Source organism: Spea bombifrons, chromosome 4 (assembly GCF_027358695.1).
Source record: "Spea bombifrons isolate aSpeBom1 chromosome 4, aSpeBom1.2.pri, whole genome shotgun sequence".
NCBI lineage: Eukaryota > Metazoa > Chordata > Amphibia > Anura > Pelobatidae > Spea > Spea bombifrons.
Window position 1 is genome coordinate 55,264,051 of NC_071090.1, and position 21,923 is coordinate 55,285,973.

A 21,923-nucleotide genomic window follows, 5' to 3' on the forward strand; every position below is an offset into this window, starting at 1 on the left:
AATTTATCCATTTCAGTTATCCTTGACATTACGCACTGGAATTTCTTAGAATACATAAACCTATATAAATTAAGGTTTAACTTATGTAAATTACCCACTAACTTTACAGAAACACGAAACAGAATAAATTCCAGGCACACATTTCAGATTACACAGAGAGAAAGAGAATAAATATACTTACAGGCACTTCCACATACTTTGAAGCAGCTTTCACCTGAAAAAAAAAAAACAAAATGCATAGTGAACAATTAAGTGCTTAGTGGTGTAACTTTTTAAAGCCGACACTACAATTGATGTATTATTTTCTCTGATGTGCAATTTGTTAATTACACATTTGGGTAATAAAATTATCAGATGAAGAAGATAATTTAATTATCCACACCACAGAATACACGTTTAGGAATCAACTTCAAAACGTAATTAGAATTAGTTATCTTATGTTCAAAAGATACTGACTTAAAACTGTTAAATGGGGAACGTTCCATGGGATAATATATTTTCACCTTTAGCATAAAACAGTCACATGTATACAGTAACGTAGGTTAACACCGTCAAAATCCTGGTTTTATCTCATCTGTCATTTTTGTCTGCCATGTGATATTTTGGGTGAGTTTCTCTGGACAATCCACCACACCGAGCTGACTCTTTATAGCTACGTTAAAGTTCATTCCGCCACATATTCTCATAAGTCATTTACTCGGTTGACTGACTGTCAGTGAAAAAAAGTGACAACTTAAGGAAAAGATGCCAACAATGCAGTTTATATTTGCTTTAATAAAACAGGTGTATTTGCATCAAGTAATGAGAGGGAGTGCATGAACCAAGATGCTCCTCAGTCGTCCCGCACGTGCCATTTATCTTTTAAAAACGTGGAAAGCTAGAAGCACTTCTTGCGCACATGCTCCATGCATTGCAGAGGTTTCCATGGCTGGCTGTGTCGGTGTACAGTTTGGAAAGTAGAGCACAAAATCTGAGCATGCCAGATGCTACATTAAGATATGGTACATGCACTTTTTCCAACACCAGTTGTTCCTCTTTGAAAGATAGTAGACTAGATTTATAACAGTCCTCTAGATTGTAAGCTCGTTTGAGCAGGGCCCTACTCACCTGTTGTCTCAGTTAGTCAATTTGTTATACTACTTGTTATGTCATGTCTACCCATTGTACAGCACTATGGATTTGATGGCACTATATAAAACAATAATAACAACAACACACAAATAGCTCAATGTGAAACATAACTTCAATGACAACATTCCTGCTGACCGGCCTTCATGTAGCGACATACTTACAGTGAAAGTAAGTATAGAGGAGAAGAAAGTGCCTTCGTCATATCGCGCCAGCTTAGATAACACACCGTCCAGCACCGAAACAAACTTTGAAAAAAGACATTAGTGACTGATGAAAAAGTAGTTCCAAATAGAATACATTCTAATGAAATTTACACAAAGAAAATAGATGCACATAAGTAAATGCGCATAAGCTTTCATTTTTCAGCAGTGGTATCATAGTAATTTTAATAGACATTTACGTTCAATAACAGACATGTGATACATATGGGTATGTATATACTGTATGTATATACAGATCACACACACCCTCATACCATACATACATAGTCTTGAAATTTTATAAAAAATACTATGCTAGAAACCAAATGGTGAGCGACTCGTACCTTATTTCATGAACACATATATATACTATCACACTCTTGACAAGTATTGAGATACTACTTAGCCAGATCGTAGATTTAAGACTATAGGCTGAGCCTAAGAAAAAGAGCAGTGCCCCATAGTACCAAACGTGCATGTGATTATTGCTCAGTTATGTTGCTGCTGTATTAATATACTGAATTATATGTTAAGATCATGAAGACTACCTTGTAATAATTTAGCACTATAGCTGCTAAACATGATTCCTTTCGTTATGTGAAAGGCTTTTGTGTGATCTATAACATTGTGCTGCACAATGTCATTAAATACCGAATGTAAAACAAAGAAAATGATTCTATATCTTTACCTTGGAAACCAGGAGTGATATTATTTCTGTAACAGTCTCCTCAATTAAGTCATCTATTTTAGAATGGTACTGTTGCTGCATTTTGAAAAGAAAATAATGGAATATTAGTCTTACCAGTAAACACAATTGGAATAAACAGAAAAAGGGTATTATTAAATCTACTATCTATAGATGGAATATTTTTTTTGAACATAAGAACAAAACCTTGAAAATGATCTATCCAATCAACACTTCGTCCCATTATGTGCTGAAGATTTTCCCATGCGCGATGCTGAGTCAAGCAGCTAATGGCTTTATTATTTAGTTGAATTGATTTCTCATTCTCATTGAAAAGAGAAGGAATGTGAAGGATACTTTTTGTGTCTCCTACAATTAAGGTAGCCATGCTTTTCTTTTTCTTTTTTTTTTTATTTTAGTTAAGCGCTAGCCTAGCTGAACAAGGAAAAAGACTGTAAAAAAAAAAAAAAAAAAATTATTAATGCAATATTGTGTGCCTGATCATTGACATTCAAGTCTTTGTCTAAAAAATGTTTTTATTTAAAAACAAAACAAAACAAAAACAAAAACGGATTTTTATTCCAATCTGAAAAAAATATTCCAAAAAGGAGCTCCAAACCAAGCATAATTTTTTTTATCAATACCATTGAAGCAAAGCACAATGGAAAATAAGAGAAACAAACCTCAAATAATGGTATTTAAAAGGATAGATTTTTCAAACTTGTCATAAAATAAAAATATATGATAAACAATAAGACAGAACAATACACTAATGTTCATGCATCATTATACAGAGCAAACCATAGACTGAACCTATTTCTCAGCTCTTCCAATAAAGTGAAGCTTTCAGCACAGTGATAGTGTATACTAAACTAACTTTTAATTTAACAATTCACACCAAAAAGACAAGTAAACACTGATCAGCCATAACATTATGACCTCCTGCCTAATACTGTGTAGGTCTTCCTTGCTGCCGAAACAGCCCGACCAGTCGAGGCATGGACTTCAACAGACCTCTAAAGGTGTGCCGAGGTATCTGGCACCAAGACGTTGGCAGCAGACTCTTTAAGTCCTGTAAGTTGCGAGGTGGGTGCCATGTGCTCTCCAGGTAAGCGATGCACACACAACTGGCCATCCACATGATGTAAAAGAAAACGTGATTCATCAGACCACACCCATTGTAGACTCTTTCGGCAGTGGACAGGGTTAAGCATGGGCACTCTAAATGGTCTGCGACTACGCAGCCCCATATACAAAAAAAACACAATGCACTGTGTGTTGACACCTATTAGAACCAGCATTAACTTTTTCAGCAATTAGAGCTACAGTAGCTCGTCTGTTGGATTTGCCCACACAGGCCAGTCTCCTCCCCCTCCCACATGCATCAATGAGCCTTGGTCACCCACGACCCCATCGCTGGTTCACTGCTTTTCCTTCCTTGGACCACTTTTGATTGGTACCGACCACTGCAAGAGCTGCAGTTTTGGAGATGCTCTGACTCTGTCCCCTAGCCATCACAATTTGGCCCTTGTCAAAGTTGCTCAGATCCTTACGCTTGCCCATTTTTTCCTGCTTCTAACACATCAACTTTGAGGACAAAATGTTCACTTGCTGCCTAATATATCGCACCTATTGCCATGATAAGATTATCAGTGTTATTTACTTCACCTATCAGGGTTCATAATATTATTGCTGATCGGTGTACGCCTACTGAAATGTTTTCATGTAGTCATATATAGCAACAACCCTAGTTAGGTTTCCTTCACATAGGAAAGGGGCACCTAATCTTTGCTGACAAAGTCATCTTATGCAGAAATATGGTTTCATCTACATTTGTTCCAATTAACTTCTTTTATCTGTAGACGTGGATGATCCCATTACCAGTCATGTTTTAAATTAGGCTTCCACTGTACTGAGCAGTTAAAATAAAATAACTATTAACTATAAAAAAAATGTAAGGTGTGGCTGTTTCAATAGTAAAATAAATAAAGGTCCATCTGCAAATTGAATTACCTGAATTTTTTATGCGGCTCTAACCTGGACAATACGTACACAGACACAGCTATCCCAATACTTTCTTTCATACCAATAATACATTAACGTTTCCACTTTAAAGACCAACACATTTACCATTAGTCAGACTCAGAAATGATGAAGGCTATTTACTATCAAGTGACATGAAGCGGATTTGTGCAGTAGCCTGTCGGAAGCACTTACAAATCCTTGTAAAGCGAATGTACTTTAGAATGAAATTAAATGCACAATAATGTGCATCAGATAGTCTGAAATAAGTTCAAACACTTACCCACTGCATAGAAAACTGGATGGTGCAATGGAATGGCCCAGACACAAAACATGGGAAAACGTGAAAAAAAAAAAAGAAACAAAAACATGGTAATGGTATATTAACCACTAAGCAAAGGATGAGCTAACAATATTTATGACAGCACATATCACATCGTACTTATGAGCATGCAAAATTAAGATGTATATTTTTGAGCAAATAAGATCACAAGAACTCAAAAAATGGAATCTCTCCATTAACATTTGTAAAATTCTTAATTAGGCACTTACCTCTTGTCCCCCATCTAGAACACAGAGCTTACTGCATTGGTTTTTTGCATCCACCAGTACATTAAACATTGTACATACAGATGAAGGGATGCGAAAGTCTGTAGATTTATTTGCCCTCTGCAACTTAAGCTCAAATGCCATTCGGGTCCTACAAAAAGTAAATAAAGAATTGTAGTTTGTATGTAGGATGTATGTGGGGGGTCAAATGGGGTTTTATTCCCTAAAGAGAACTGGTAGGTAGTTTGCAGGACAGCTGTCGTTTCAACTTCTTGATCTCACAATACATTAAAAAGGCTAATTGCCAATATGCTTTCTTTTGGGCTGGACCAATATAACACATAGTTAAATCAGTGAGATTTATTCAATAGTGATGAATAGCAAAGCAAGGTAGTTGTAACTACAACTCTCCACAGGGTATCTGCCATAACGAAAGGAAAACAAACACGCAAACCAGCATACGAATCACATGTCAGTGTAAGGTCTTCCAAAACGTTCAAATGATTAATATTATTTTCTTTTAAATTATTTGAAATAAAATGTTTCAATCCTCTTTAAGGATCAATCAACATTATAACATTTGGGCATGCTGACTCTCCCATAATTCAGAGCCATGCATTTTGACCTCGGTTAGCAGAGGGGAGAACAAGCTGTTGGTTGACAGCCTGATCTTCCGTGCACCGGCAGCAATTCCGCCATGCCAATGCTTAAGCGCCAGGACTTAGTATTATAACATCCAGTGTCAACTGCTGCAATTCTGGAAGGTAGTATGTCCTCCATTGTATTTTCCTATAGTGGGCGATATAAGGGATTGTACTAGGATTAGGGCACTAATTTATAAAGAGCTTTTAAATATCTTGGAAGCATGATGAGGTCACATTGCAGGCTCCTAAGAGAGAACAAGCACCATAGATGAGGATATTTATTAAACATTAAAATACAAAACTTAAGTTTCAGTTTTCCATTTAATACTTAAGCATAAAACTGTATTCTCTCCTAAAACTTTATTAAAAGAAATCACAGTTAGACATTTATAGTGAAAAATTGTGTTCTTGCAAACACATTAGAAGATCTTATGGGGGGGGGGGTATAACCTTTTCACACAGGCTTCTATCATATCACTGGCCATAAGTTTAAGCCTCTGCTCCAAGTGGTTGGCAAATTCAGGTTCTGGCCAGTGAAGGTCATGAATAAAATCTTGCAATGCATCCAGTTTCCAAAACAAGTCTTCTGAGGTCAAAGACCCATTTCTAGGAGGAAAACAGAGATTCTGATTAAAAAGGACAAAGCATCAATTTTATGAGACATAAATAACCAGCTTTGCAGGATTCACATTTCCCATGCAAATTGTAATTTAACAATTCATGTGAAAAAACAATCAAGAAAATGCCATTTTTGTAAAGTTGAGACTGTGCTTACTGACCCCATACAATGTCATTTTACCAAAGGAAAAATTAAATTTTTAGAAGATGCATATAAACTTGTCTAAAATAACTAAAATCAAGTTGTCGCGCACTAAGGGGGTGCATGGCTATCAGGTGCCCGGTAACCGGAGGGAGTAGGGTAGCAGCAGCACTGCAGCAAAGACGGTTCTGTGGGAGCTGCATGGATAATGGAAGGGCCAGTGTGGACAAGTATGTAAACATATGGTGTTAGAGTGTATATATATATAGTGTTACAATGAGTACTACAGTACTATGCAAAAGTTTCAAAAGCAAAGGGTGTTCACATCAACATATTGATTCAGATTTTTTTTTCTGTTCAGTTACTTTGCATTTTGTTAAAGGAGAGCCCTGCTCAAACGAGCTTACAGTCTACGGTGTTAAAACATCAGGGGTGAGGCTATCGTTATTGCCGAGTGTATTTAAGAGTGTGTGGGTATTTAAGTATGTGCTTGTGTTTTAAACTACAAGCAGCATTAGGCCATAGAACTTTGCCCCAGAAGATGTTCTTGTCATAAATATTAGAGGTAATCAAGTAGTTATAAAGTCAGTGATGTACCAACTACCTGGCTTTTTGTCACCTAAAGCGACACTCCAAAATATAAATGTATCCAAATCATGTTCTCCAACTGTTTGTATAATCTAAATTTACAATAGTTAAATCCCACATAGTAAAGCGCTTACCTGGAAAATGTGAAAGCTTGAAGCCCAAATCCAAGACTTGAGAAGAGAAACTATTCTACTAAATTATTCTGTTTTACAGAAATGGAACCAAAATGCATTGATTTTGTCCAGTAACACAAATACAATGTCAAATGTCAAATACAAATAGAACTAATCATTTAGCCTCTCTAATGATATAGTTTGATGGTAGAACATCTGTTTCAACATTTGATAAAGTGCCACTTAGTTGTTTTGGTGCGTTTTGTAGCACCGTGCTTACTTAACCATATTTAGATAAGAATAAGCAATTGAACTTGCTCTTTCCAGAAATAAGTCTATCAGTATCACAGGTTGTAATTTTTGGTAATTTTAAGGTAAAACCAGAATGAAAGGGTAGTAGATTCCTGGAACAGACTGCCAGTAAGAGGGACTTTAATAGGGCAGACGAGATGGAGCAGTTGTTTTTTTCTGCTTAACACAAACATAAAAGTAATGTCTAATTAGTCTAATGACCAAGACCTTATTCACTCCTTGGTCTGGTCTTTCACTGCATTATATTTACATAGCACCAGCAGATTTTGTAGCGCTGTTATACTGGGATATAATGAAAATAAACAAGACAGCTTAAATATCATTAACAGATATAAAAAAAAATACTGGTGCAGAAGGAGAACAGAGAAGCTCTTGAGAGCTAACAATCTATTTGGTGGTTGAGGGGGAAGGGAGACAGTAGAAGAGAACTACTTGGGTGTGGATAAGTTGATTGTAATAAGGACAATATGGAGAACTTATCTTGCGGGTTGACGCGGCAGATGGCAAGCTGGTCGAGTGCATTAGGAGAGGCTGTATGCTTCTTGGAAAAGGTAGGTTTTTAATAAGTCTTTAAAATTAGAATTAAATGGAGAAAGTCTGATTGAACAGAGAAGGGAATTCCAGAGAAGTGTTACAGCATGTGTGAAATCCAGAATATGGAAGTGGGAAGAGGTGGTTAAAGGAGAGCTGTAAGTCATAAGAAGAACGAAGAAGGGAAAGTTGGAGTGTATTTGCATATGAGAGCAGAGATATAGGGGGATGCAGAACTGTTGATGGCTTTATAGGTCAGGCGTTTGAATTTCATTCTCAAGTGTGTAGGGAGCCAATTGGGTGATTGGTGCAACGAGCCAGCAGGATGAATGGGTCAGCTAGTAGGGAGTGGCAATAATAAAGATGGGATATCAAAAGTGAGTGGATTGTCATCTAGGAGAAGTTGGGCTTCAGGTAATGGGACACCATCCGTGACTCAATTCCAGAGTTGTTGAGGCTGTCTTTCTGCTTTATGCCTTTCCTGTGCACATTTATATTCTCCCACTGTTTTAGCCACTGTCAATTGTGCTTTTTATTTATTTTTTTTAACCACCCTTTAGGTTAAACTTACAATACATCTAAACTCGACCCTCTAGTTTTACTTTGTGTCCTCTTATTCTAACATTTCCTCTTCTGTGAAATAAACTCACTTCACATAGCCGCTGCTGATAATTTACCATTTTAATAGCAGTCTTCTAAACATCTGTGGAGCACCTGAGTGGTTTCCTTTCTTTTAATGTTACTCACAAGGTTAATACAATGTTCAGCTGTCCTTGACTGCATCTAAAAATGCCCAGACCATCACAGAAAAGTCTACATATCGTCCAATTTCAGAAAAATCTGCCTCTCAAACCTAATAGCTTCGTTTTAGTGTGGTGCAATGCAACTTCTTCTCTATATTAAACCACATTGACTGATGATCACTGGACCCAAAACATTTTACTACGATATCCAAAATCAGGTCTCCATTAGTAAACAAAATCTAGCACAGCCTCCTTCCTTGTTGGCTCTTCTATTGGATGCCTAAGAAATTCCTCTAAAGAATTTAGGATCTCTTTACTCCTGGCTGACACAGCTGTTCGTTTTTTCCAGTATGCAACATCTATTTATATATGTATGAAATGTCTGGCAAAGAAGTATTATTCTTTAGTTATCAATACTATAAATACACCATTCTGGTTGCTCAGTATACTCTGTATGAGTGCATGCATGTACTAGCTAGTTTACTTAGTTTAAATGCTCTTTTAAATAAATTAGTTGTTACACTGAAAAATATATTAAAAAACCTTTTAGGTATATCAAGTGTTGCCTTCTCGACTTGAACAGAACAGATCTCGGGGGGGGGGGGTGATTAAGTTGCTTGACTGATACTTATCAACCTCACAATGTTTGAAATATCACTTTGGAAAATGCATAATAATTGTTGGAAAGATGCATCTGTACTTAATTAAAAAATCTCTCTCTTATGATGTTCTCTTTAGTATGAATATTGTTCGAGTTTCCTGCCTGCATTGCCAACAAAATTGCAAGAAGCTGATGGTCTAGCCAGGTTCTCCCTTGAGTTCCGTACCCTGGAGGCCAATCAGACAACTGAACACCGCACTCTAGAATATCTCCCAAACAATCTAATGCCTCAAATGTGCCATTATAACATATCCAGCAACACAACTTAAAATATGGTAATGAATATGATGAAAATTAACTTGATTTGAGACAGCTTTGTGGATTCATTCTTTTGTGCTGGATCATATTAAAAATCAGCCTTTTCATTTTAGCAATATTTTTATTCTACTAACATAATCCATGCTGCAACACACCTACGACATTTCTTGAAAAACTGGAACATGTGTTCCATTTTCAGCAATGTTTACAACCATGAATTATAGTGAATCATTTTTTGTCTTAAAAAGCCAGCTTGTTGCTTTACTGTTAAGGTAAATATTGAAATCATCTAATATAAAAACTGTTTTTGACTTTTATTTGGATTGTTAAAATTTCCCTTTAAATTTAACAAGAGTGCTACATATTACTTTTTAAAAATATAAAAGCATAAAGACGCATCCAAAATGCTATATGAATATAATCCATATTATACCCCATGCACAGATACCTGCTTATGCAGGGATCAGGTTGGTTGTTTTTCTTCCCCACAAACAGAAGCTATACATCAGACACTCAAGTGTGTTTTATGCTTCCCTGCCAAGTGTAAGCACAAGGTATCTTCTTCAATATTTGTAAAACATACATTTAGTTGTACATGCCCAGAAGGAGGTCAGGAAAAAACTATTTTAGACCCAAAGAGAATAAAGGCAACTGCACTTTGTGTATATATTATAAAATTATCATTCCTATATTATAAACCAGGAAACCGTCTGTATTATCGGCTGTACCAACCCAGTACCAAAAAAACATCAACACACATTACATACACAACATCCACAAGAAGCACTTCACTCACGTGTACGCCAAAGCCACAAACAAAGCCATGCAGGACAAGCATGCATTTAAAGAACACTCAGCGATACACACGTGGATTCGTATAAAGATGTCATCCAGGATGGTGCTGAAAAGCTAGGTATTTGTGGAAGATTAAGAGCCAAACTTGGGACTTTTGGAAGAGGTACACTAGGAAGACTGTTGGTAATACTTCTGTGAAAATAGAAGTTAGGAACAGCAGAAATGATTTATCCTACAGAATCAAGATAGAATGTGAATTAGCAGCTTTAGCTCTTGCAAATCATTCAACTACTTATTAGCTTAAAACCATTCATACATTAAATAAGGTCATTATTAGTGCTACTAAACGCCAAGATCTATATTCTAGGAAGGAAATTAAAAAATGTGCATATATATATTTTTTCTTAATGGTGAATCAGATCAGCTGCTCTCCAAATGTAGTTTTAGTAATGCTCATCACATTTGTTTTCTAAACGTAGAAGAAACATGGATCATTCCAAATGGACATTATGAACTATACACAACATAATTCAAGTTATACAAATGCCCTAATTTTATATACCTCAACATAACATTATTATTTATGTTTTGTGCATTTACACCAGTACATCAGGCTCACGTGAAAAGCGGCGGGTATATGGAAACAGTCTTAGCCTAGGTGAATAAATAATATAAAAACTGTTTATAAGTCTACTACGAAGTTTTATGTAAGGCAGCCTTACAAACTCATTACCTTTTTTTTTTTTTTTTTATTACATACAGCACTGCTTAACTAATGGTCTTTGGGCTTTTCTTTTTCTATAGCAAAGCCCACCCTATAAGCTGTATCAGCTTAAAATAACAGTTTACTGTCCCCGACATCCCTAAACAAGAACAGATATTAAAGTACCTTATGAATACTTTAATATGCATTCTTAAAAACATTAAAAAAACAACTTACCTTAAGTAGAAGCTGCAGCTCTACAGTTGCAGCTAATGACAGGTTGTGCTTCAAGCAGTCAATCAGTGGCAGGAAAGAACTCCCACAGTAAACAATGGCAGCTCTTTCTGCGTATAGGCAAAGAGGGGTCTCAGACTCCCACCTGCAGGGTGCACTGAACCAGCACAGAAGCTGACCAGCATTAAGTATCACACATGCATGTAGATGTGTTCCATCAAATACATCTCTTGCATGGAAAATAGTTGGTGGGGGGGCAAGTACACATGGGAGTTCAGCAACACATGAATGGAACTGTCCTTCCATGTGAACTGTATGTAGCACATAGGATTTGAAATGTATTTTTAATTTGATATAATATGCTGCACAGTGTAATGGAAACATTCTGCAGATGATATCAGTAATTGTTAGACAGTAATGCATTTTCTAATTTCCCTACACACCTTACAAAACTATATAACTTACTTGACTGGTTGCCATGTCTCCTGCTCAAAGCCCTTGTGAATGGACTGAGCAATTGAGGACTCCATGAGGTCAATATAACGGATGACAAGGGGCACAAAGCATTCCTGAAGATGTTTGTGAAACTTCCCATTGCATAGGAGAGCTTTAGAGAAAGTAAACAAGGACATATTTAAGTAAACAAGTAACACACACACACACACATATATATACATATATATATATATATATATATATATATATATATATATATATATATATATATATATATATATATATATATATATATATATATATATATATATATAGCCCACAGAGAAGCACCAAAGCTTCTTCCATTTGCAGGAAGTATTTTGTGAAGTCTCATTGAAGGAGGCACATTCTCATCTTCAGGATCTTAACAGTGACCATTATAGCAGCACAACATGATTGAAATGTCAACTATAGGATGGATATTAGTAACGCACATAAACTTGCTTCAAGGGAATAACAGAAGAAACATTGATTACCTAGTCATTACACCCATGCTACACTAATACACAGTTAATATGTTCAAAAATGTTTTCTAAAGAAATATTATAAAACAAGGGTTGTATCATGATGTAAGTCCACAATACAAAGTTGTATTGTAAACATTATGGACAGGTAATGGAAAGATGAGAAAAGGTGAGGAGGGGAATAAAGTTAAATCACACATTGTATTTATACACAAAATACGAGACCTATAAGTAGGTTGTCCAGAAAAACAACAAACAAAAGAATGAGTAGTCCATCAAAAGGATGTAAACGAGTATGTCTGTGCCTGGACGTCAAATATAATTTTATCACAAGAAACTGCCCAGGTTCTTTCAAAGCCCTGCTTGTAGAACAGAAAGACTTTAGTCTGGCTGGAAGACTCTTCAAACCATGTTAAAACAGATTTGGGAATTGCACAAATCTGATAGAGGAGATATGCATCATTGTTTTCAGCGCAAGCTAATTTTTGTTAGGGTTAACTGTAAAAATTCAAGGGATATACAAGCACAACTTGAATACTCGACAAATTATCTATATGGCCACTAAAAAGACGGCCTCATAGAAACCTACTCTCCAAAAATCCTTAAGGACTCCATTTGATTTTATTTTGCTGCCACGGGGAACTGGATTAGCTGGAAAGCCTGTTTGTAGGACATTTACACGCTTTAGCAAGCCTCCCAAAAGGGAGTAGGTTTATGTATATGTAATTGGGACAGGTGTCTATGCTGTGGTTAATACTTGTGAACAGGGTTAAGATAAATTGCAAAACGCCTGTAAGACAAGACATATGCGGCCTCCTGCGCTGTAGGTTCTTCTGTTACACATACCACTGTATGGAAGTACATATAATTTGCAAACAAAATATTTTCTCAATTAATGTATTTATTACAAAAGACCTGAGGTCTAAATGTCTATTACTTGGTCCATAGTTGCAAAACATAGTGATGGCCCCACGACCTTCTTAAAACCTGGAACCTATGGTGCGTTGGTATCCCTCCAACTTGAGCTTTTTAAGAAAGGTGGCAACCGATTTTGAAGACATTTCATTTATTCAACTGTACAGCCAAGCTCTTCCTACAGCAGAAGCTTATTTAGGTATAGACCTTTAGAATTAATAGTGGAGAAGAGGAATGAAAGCCATAACACCTTTGCAAACTTTACCAACTACACATTTAGCGAATAATGGAAAAATATGTCAGTGAGAGCTAAGCAGCAAAAGAACTTATAAAAACAGAATATACTGTCTACCCACTACCATAAGAAATCTACATATTCTAAATGATTTTGACCTGGCACCACCACCCCCACATGTCGAAGGCCATAAAGAGAACAGTATTTTGTGTAACTCCTTTTAAGCATAGACAGTGCAATCAAAACTTGTGTGTTTAGGCTAGTGTAACTAGCTAGACTTTTCTTCAGCTTGTATCATTTTCCATTTGGACTCCTGATTATGACTTGCAGATTGCAGATGTGCAGAGGGAATACGAAACAAAAAGAAGAGCTGGAAAGAATAACTGGTTTGAGACATACAAAGCAGAGTATAATACCCGTTAGATGTAGTGACTGGTGAAGTAGTGAGTGGTGAAGCATGGCTAAACAGAAGCCCAGTTTCAAATTTCCTCTGAGCCAAAGCTTTACGTTTAAAGGACCATCTGTAGGCTGTGACTGTTAACCAGTCTGGGGGTTTGGGAGTATTCAATAGCAGTCCGTGGATAAAATTACTCCCAGAAGACAGGGTTTTGATTCTCAAAAACCTCATTAAAAAAGTAACATCTTACCAGAGCCAAAGCGAAAAGTCACTCACACAATAAGGTAAGAGCTGCCACCTGACAACTAACACACACTTACGCATTCACTCACTTCCTCTCTCGCCTCACTTGCAGCAGTCTTTCTGGCTACCGCAGTACATTTGTTAATATATTTTACTTTTTTGTTCAGTCCAGGATATAGAAAACAGTTATTATTGTTATAAGTATTATTCAGGTTAAATGATTCACCTCTGATTAAAACTAAAGAGGGATACTTGAGGTAAAACCTAAAAAAAAAGAAAAATTGGATGACATGGAGTTTAAGATAACCCCCCCCTTTCTTCATTTGGAGACAAACATACACAGCATGATGGAAAAAGAAAGGTGCAAGTGCCTAATAGCACGTACATTTCTTCCTCCTGTTAATCATCTAAACCTAATAAAAAAAAGGAGGTGAAGTACAGATATGTAGACTGCAGGTCAAAAGCTCCAGTAAGACTTTAAAAGGATAACAGGCAAGTACCAATTCTCCACTTTCTACCATTTGTAGTTAACCTAATATATACTAAAGTAACCTAAGAGCTTCTCAGTTGAAATAAATCTGCAGAATAATCATTGATAAAATACCCATCTGAGAACCCAGTGGGATTTCCACCTCTTCATTTCCTAATGAGTTTTTTTTGATAATGAGAGTTGACTTTCCCAGTCACTATGCGCTCTATTATGGCTAATTTGACTCCACTTCTATCTGCCTGATAATTACTAACACTTGCCTTTTTATCCTCATGAGGCTTCATTTCAATTTTTCGGTTCTTTTTATGTTTTCCATATTCTCTCTTTATGAGGGATTAAGAATTCAAGAATATGTTTCATTTACTGTTAAATTGGAGCATTTATGACTTTTTAGAGCGAGATACTTATTTTTAAAGCATAGGTTGGGTCAATCTCTCTGCTGGCTTTAATGCGCTAGCTATATGAAAAGGATGTTAATTAAAGAACCGCAACCATGGTATTGTCTAAAGGCAGAGTTGCTTCCCATGTACAAGCATAACATTTCAGATTAAAAAGGTGAATGGTGGTAAAAGACTGCTCCCATATTAAGGGAGAGAAAGATTTTGAAAGAAATGCCAAATTTAGTGGCTCTGAACTAATGAATTATGAATGCTATTATACCTTCTAGATTTTAAACTCACTTGAGCAGGGCCCTCCTTACCTCTTGTTTCTATAAGTCAAATTGTTATGTTATGCACTACTTATGCTCTATATCCTAATAACATACAACATCAGAAAACCATCAGTACTGCTGCACTACTTATAAAGTATATGTCATCACTCAGTTGCCTTTAAGAAGTTTCCAATGAAAGAGCCTGGGCTATCTTAAGCATGAATGAATGTAAGAAGGTTAACAAATGTTTTGAATTGAATTTAGATTGTATGAAAATGTAGCCTTATATGAAGATATCACTAAGACATGATCCCTGACTAGTAGTGCACATGGGAGAACCTTGAAGTCAGCAGGTATGCAGAGCCCAATCTCCAGCCTTGAATCAGAAACTGCATTCTTCACTACATCCCAGTGCCATACTACTGGGGTGAAGGCCATTCCATTTTACACTAATCATGAATTTTCAATTTCCAGTAAGACTCAGGGAAAGAACACATTTCTTCTGGCCTTATCCATGGAAACTCAGTTGAGCTCAATAGGTGAAGCCTATTTAAGAGTATTTGAGAGCAACCGCTATACATGTAGACCGCATACTATTGTATGGGCGCACACAAAACCCTGGAAGTATAAATGATCTTACTGGCGATAGCTTGTTAAAGCACAATGCTCGATGTTATGGAGTGCAGGCTACAAATCAATGTTCACCATGGGGATAATACAGTTACAAAACTATAGCTAATCTTGAGAAATGTAATTCTCAATTACACCTTGATTACAATCAATGCTCAGCACACTTTTAGTCAGTCTTTAGTCAAAGCAATGTATTTTAATGAGCCAATATAAAAAAAGAGGTAAAGTTACATAAGCTTTCAGGACTCGTATTCAGATGGAATAGCATTCTTCTTTTAATCAACTAAAAGATCTAATTTACTCCTGGACCAATACGGCTACATATATTTCCCTCTTTTAATCCAAGAAAACACTGTTTAGGGAAAAAGCAGATACAAATGACACTTTTCTTTAAAAAAAAAAAAAAAAAAAAAAAATCAGTTCAAGAGCACTGTTTAACTTGCACTCAGTCTTCTAGTATTAATACAGTAAAGTGTGTGCAGGTGGCGTAACAAAATAAAATAAAAACCATACACAACAGTAATTAGATTAACCACCTCCATCACTGAAAATGTCATGGTCTTTGTAACCTCTGGCACAGAAACTCTTGTAATTCATACCCTTTACTTAGCCTCTATTATTGTTAACTAACACAAAAAGCAATGTGAATTTTAGCCTCCAATAGGTTTGCTCCCGCAAGTATCCAAACGCCTCTTTAAACATCCCAGTTACTTAAAAACAGGTGATTTTCATAAATACAGGTGACACTTCATAAATAGCCAGATTGCTTTAGGTTCAAGAAGCAGTACTCCATATCTTGGGCAACAGAGAGATATACCTACTCAGTCACAACAGCTCATGAAGCCTCAAGAACATGACTTGTCAATTCTAGCTAACAGACATTTTTTCTAAGCACAAACGTTCTTTATTAAGAAATAAAGTAAATGGTGGACTGGATGGGTCAAACGGTTCTTAGTTGCCTTGAAAATTGTATGCTTCTAAAACCACTCATAGGTACAAAGATGACATAAGGACTTGTCAATCACTCCACAATATAAACCGTGAACAGACGTGCCTTTTTCATGGTATGATTGTATAATGCTTTATGGTTTCTAACAAGCCCAAGAGTATTTCAACATTGGCAAGGTGCACATCTGTAAAGAGTGATTGTGCATGATCTATTTTTAAATTGGCATTTTACTATATATAGAATGTAACCCAAGAATATTGCAAGCTATTGTTACATTTTGTCACGAATATTTGATTAACGTCTGTAGTACATCAAATGTACAGTGTAAACAGCTTTTACACATTTACAGAATAGGATATAAAAAAAAAAAAAAATTATATCGTACTGATGTATGATGTGGTGCCAGATGCCATTAGTTAATGTATTAGAACCACCCCAGGTGGCAATACTGTGCATAATATTGCAGTCAAGAAAACATAGCTGAACACTTACCATCATTTCGCAGAAAGTTATTTAGCAGCTGGAAAAGAGGAAAACTGTCCCATGAATCTTGCGGCTGTACTTCTAACGCAGAATTCATGTCGACTGAAAACAGAGACCAAAATATCTCTGCATGTTCAGCCATTAAGTCCGGCCAAGATGAGAAAGCCTGTATTTAAAACAAAATTTTAATTAACCTTTAGCCAGTTAATATAGAGCAAATAGATCACATTACAATCACTTCTGCACACAATTATCTTGCATTTTAAATAACCTAAAATAAAACTAAAATAAAGATCCCAAAAACTGAATACAAAACATTAATTGGAGAAGGCTTAAGAGTGGTCTATCAAACACAAAACCACAAGACCCTGGCATACACCAAACAGTTTGGAACATGCAAAACAATAGCTCTTGCATGGTAAAATGTCGACTAACTCAGAAGGTAAAAACATAAAAAGGCAAGACCATTTGTTTGGGCAGGGGTGCTATGGCAGGTGCATGGCATCTAGGCACCTGCCAGTTGGGTTACATAACACGTATTACGTGACCCTGCAGTGGAAAGAGGGCTCTGTACAAGGTAAGAGGAAAGGAGGGGAACAGAGAGCTGCCAGCTTCACAGATGGGGTAGGAGTGAGGAATAGAGTGAATGGGAGTTGAGGGAAAGAGTGTGCACATATGTGTAAGTGTATTACGTTAAGAAAGTCTATGTGCATGTGTATTACCGTGTGTATATAATTGTTACTTTATGGCATTAGAGCATGAGTGTTATGGTATCTGTATGTTTACTTCAGGATATGGTGTTTGAATGCGTGTACGTTAGCGAGAGAGATGAACTCAGTTAGTGCAGAAAAGGAAGAGGAAGATTATGTATGCGTATATACTGTATGCATGTGCAAGTGTATGGTGAGAGTGTACTACAGTATTATATTTGGGTTAGGGTAAGTGGGTGTGTAAAATTGTGTATTAGATATGCAAAGGGTAGGAGGATGGCGCTTAAGAAATACTGCACACTCCTAGGCTTACCCCTGTGTCTAGGGTAATTCTGCTGCTGCACCTTCCAACCTCCCATCATACTTTTCACAAAGTACAGGAGGGATGTCTATTACAAAATTAGAACTGTTACGACAAGTGGTCATGGTATAAAACTAGAAAGTTTATTAGAAGTAAAGTGAGGAAGTGAGAATTTGAACATGCGTGGCAAAGGAATATGACTATCCTGATTTTAAGACCAAATATTCAAAATTTGACACAAGACATATGGGCAGACAAGACAATGCTCATCTAGTTTGTCATGAAATGCTGTTTCTATGTTGGTTGGAAGTAAATACACTTCTTTATATTTTACACGCACAGGTAAAGCAAATCAGTCCAATGTTATTGTACATTTATACTGCATTTGGTGATGTGGAGTGCTGTCAAATGAGGATATCATCAATAAACACATACCTCTTTCCCCTAAGGACATCCAGGCATGGTAATGTTGCAAAATAGGAAACAAACCAGAATATATATTCAGTACTAACATATGTTGACCAAGAAAAACGGTAACATGTTACAATGCAATGGGATCATCCTCCTTATACTTATAGGGTTAATTTATTTTTTAAAGCGCTTAAGACATTCCATGAGAATAATGTCCAGTATAAGAAGTATAAGAACAGTAACAGGGATCTTTCTTGAGGAAAATATTTTCTCTAGGGATTTTTTTTTCTCCTTTCGTATTTTACAGACAGATGTTTCTTTAATGTAAAATAAAATTTGAAATTCACACATGGCAGATGCAAGGTAAAAAAAAAAAATCATAACCACATCTCATTTATGTTGTGTGAGTTATACCAGATGTTTTAACAATATAACAAGCTATCAAACTCAGTGATTGACATTTTTAAAGTTTCTCTAAACTTTTTTGCATTTAAAGTTATTTTTCATTTTGTTATATAATCTTACATCAGAATGATGCTCCTCGTTCTGCTGTAGAACCTCAACGCAAAGCTCAGCAAGGTGGAGAACATCTTCTAGCTTTTTCGAAGGACATTCTTGAGTCATACTCTCTGAATGGAAAAATGCAAATTACAGATTGAGAGCTAAAGGTGTAATACGATTCAGGGAAAAACAATATAAAATGATAAGAAAACTGCAAACCAATTACTTCTTGGATTCCTGTATTCCAACCACTTTAAATTTGAATAATCTATGCAGCCTTCTACAGCAAGAGCTGTGCGGTAGGAGCTTCGCGGAATGGGTTTCCATGGCCGAGCGGCTGCACGTAAGCCTCACATCCCCAAGCACAATGCCAAGGATCTGATCAATTAAAGCATGCCACCACTGGACTCTGGAGCAGTGGAAACATGTTATGTGGCGTGATAAGTCACACATCTGTTTGGCAGTCTGATTGGAGTCTGGGTTTGGCAAATGGCAGGAGAAAATTACCTTCCTGACTGCATTGTACCAACTGTAAAGTTTGGTGGAGGAGGAATAATGGTATGTTGCTGTTTTTTTAGGGGTTGGGCTAGGCCCCTTAACTTTTAATGAAGGGAAATGTTAATGATTCAGTACATTTTGGACAATGCTATGCCTTCAGCTTTGTGGGAACAGTTTTGGGGGAAAAAAATTTATATTCCAGCATGACTGTGCCCCAGTTTACAAAGCAAGATCCTTAAAGACATGGTTGGAGTTTGTTGTGGAAGAGCTTGACTGGCCCTCACAGGGTCCTGACCTCAACCCCCATCGAACACCTTTGAGATTAACTGAAATGGAGATTGCAAGCCAGGCCAACATCAATGCTTGACCTCACCAATGCTCTACTGCATAGTGTCCCACACCAAAATCTTGTGGAAAGCCTTCCCAGAAGATTGGAGGCTGCAAATAAACTGCAAAATTACCAAGATATATACACGCACTAATTGTGAAAAATACAACTGTGATTGTCTGGGATGAGGAGACCATAGGTAAAAAGATCTTTGGGCAGGAAGTCAGGATGCATTTGTAGCTAGGAACAGAGGTTGTAGCTGGGAACAGAGGGAAGGAAAAAGAGTGGTCTGACTGGTCAGGAAAATGGAAAGCTGTATGCTTGTGTCATATACACAGAGATATGCTAAATCACGGCATTTTCGTCTAGTTAAGCATAATTTTCAATATCCATAGGATCTTTTTTTAAATGTTTTCTATCCAACAGCATCTGTCAGCAGCTGTTTCATAACATTAAGACCAAGTAATATTCATTCTAAAACCATAAACCTGGCAACTTCTATGCATATTGGAAAAAGTGCCAGGAGAAAAACTACAAGAAATTAAATATAAAACAAGTGGTTTCCTTTGGAAATCTCCATTTTAAAAAGGCAGTCAAGTTTTATAAAGCAAATAAACTGCTGGGAGAGTTCCTTAGTGAAACACTCTGCAGGGCACATCCCTTTCAGTAACGTTGTACAGATGGTTTCAGTTGTGGAGGATGAAGGTTCTGGAAGAGCACATGCTGTTATCTGACGCTGCTGACTAGAAAAAAACGAATCAAACCAAGGTTTTAAAGGCACGAGGACCACACATTCCCAAAAAGGGCTGAGCTGGCCATACATAGTCTATGTTCCATAACTGTCAAAGAAAGAAAAAAAGTCACTTTGCACTGATTTCCTGTGGTTATTATTTGTGTTAGTCTATGATTTTATATTCTATTTTATTCAGTAAACCAGAGCATAGAAACATAGAATTTGACAACAGAGAAAAACCACTCTTGTCCATCTGGTTGCCTATTTTTGCATTCAGAGTACAGCGATACAACTCATTCATACATTTGTCTGGTTGTGTGAGGGCTAGAAGGCCATATTTGGAAGGTGTGCATTTTTTTGTTTCAGAATTCTGACATCTGGTTAGTATGTGCCCATGTCTTATTTGGGACATCTATGAAGCCAGACAAACCTCATCCATCCATATATTTTTGAAAACTAGAAACCTCGGGGTATTTCAAATGCCTGTCCAATCACTAATTTTACCACCAGCCTTTGTCAGAGTTTGTGGAAGTAATTCTTTGGGTTTCATCCCCGCATACAGTACTTCAAGTATGAATTTATAGCTCCAGGAATATGTCACTGCCAAACACCCCAATATGTGTTCAGCAGCATCTCCCGAGTAAAGTGATACCACCCATGCATATGTTTGTTGTGTTTGGGAGCTAAAAGGTTACATTTTGAAGGTGTACATTTAATTTACCTCATCACACCATATATTTTTGAAAAATAGGCACCTCAAGATATTTCAAATGCTGCTATTTTAACTCGTTCCGTGCCAGGAGTTTTGGGAAGCTACAACACCAATTTTAGCACTCATATATAGATACATATTTACACATTTTCTTTCAATTAGATAATTTCCTTTTTATTTTGAAATTTAATCACTATTTTTACATTTTCAATTTATTTTTATATATTTTTTTTATTTCAATGATCACAGTGGTTAGTCAGCTGGGCTCCAATGACCTACATGGTTGGCTGCAGTACCTCAAAGTTCTCAGAAGGATCTGGAGAGTCTGGGAACTTATTTCGAATGGGCAACACCATCTTGGATCGATTAAAAGGCAACACTGGCTGGGCGCCGCCATAATCGAAAGGCATATAGCCTTTCAATATGCAGAATAGGACCACTGCTAGGAGCATCGTAGGGGACCCCTACATTTTTTTGGGTGTTGGTGAGGCATTCCAGCAACACCAGATAGGCTAAGAAAGCAATCGTTGATTGCTTTCTACTCTTGTTTAACCCCATGACATGCCAAGCATGGAAATCGTCAAAAGGATATATTTCCATGAGGTGTCTGCTGTTGTTACGGGGTTAAAACTTAGGCCTTTCAATCCTGTCCTTGATCCACTTTACATGTGTTATATTTTGGGTGTCTTAAAGATGGAGTACCTTGTGTGGTTTGGAGCATCTTTTTGTGTATTAACGCTAATACTTATATCATTTACTATTTTATTTTTGGTTCAACTACTGGTGCACCTCTTTCTGGCTCTTAAAAATTCAAGTTGACGCCTAGCTTCTACACTAAATCTGCCCA

The 21,923-nt window shown here is 36.7% G+C and overlaps 1 protein-coding gene across 5 annotated transcripts in view; it reads right to left on the reverse strand.

Annotated features, from left to right (window-relative positions):
- CADPS2 (calcium dependent secretion activator 2) overlaps nucleotides 1-21,923 on the reverse strand; it is a 110,637-nt gene that overhangs the window by 20,705 nt on the left and 68,009 nt on the right. For 2 of the 5 annotated variants that reach the window (XM_053461913.1, XM_053461912.1), the window contains 9 exons: nucleotides 18,830-18,933; nucleotides 16,892-17,048; nucleotides 11,395-11,536; nucleotides 5,682-5,837; nucleotides 4,591-4,738; nucleotides 4,322-4,336; nucleotides 2,020-2,094; nucleotides 1,293-1,376; nucleotides 182-214 (listed from right to left, as the gene is read on the reverse strand). In XM_053461913.1, the coding sequence (XP_053317888.1) occupies nucleotides 182-214; nucleotides 1,293-1,376; nucleotides 2,020-2,094; nucleotides 4,322-4,336; nucleotides 4,591-4,738; nucleotides 5,682-5,837; nucleotides 11,395-11,536; nucleotides 16,892-17,048; nucleotides 18,830-18,933 (914 nt within the window). Of the gene's footprint in view, nucleotides 1-181; nucleotides 215-966; nucleotides 1,069-1,218; nucleotides 1,377-2,019; nucleotides 2,095-4,321; nucleotides 4,337-4,590; nucleotides 4,739-5,681; nucleotides 5,838-10,064; nucleotides 10,185-11,394; nucleotides 11,537-16,891; nucleotides 17,049-18,829; nucleotides 18,934-21,923 lie in introns of those variants that run through there. The other 3 variants (XM_053461917.1, XM_053461916.1, XM_053461914.1) reach the window with 3 other exon arrangements.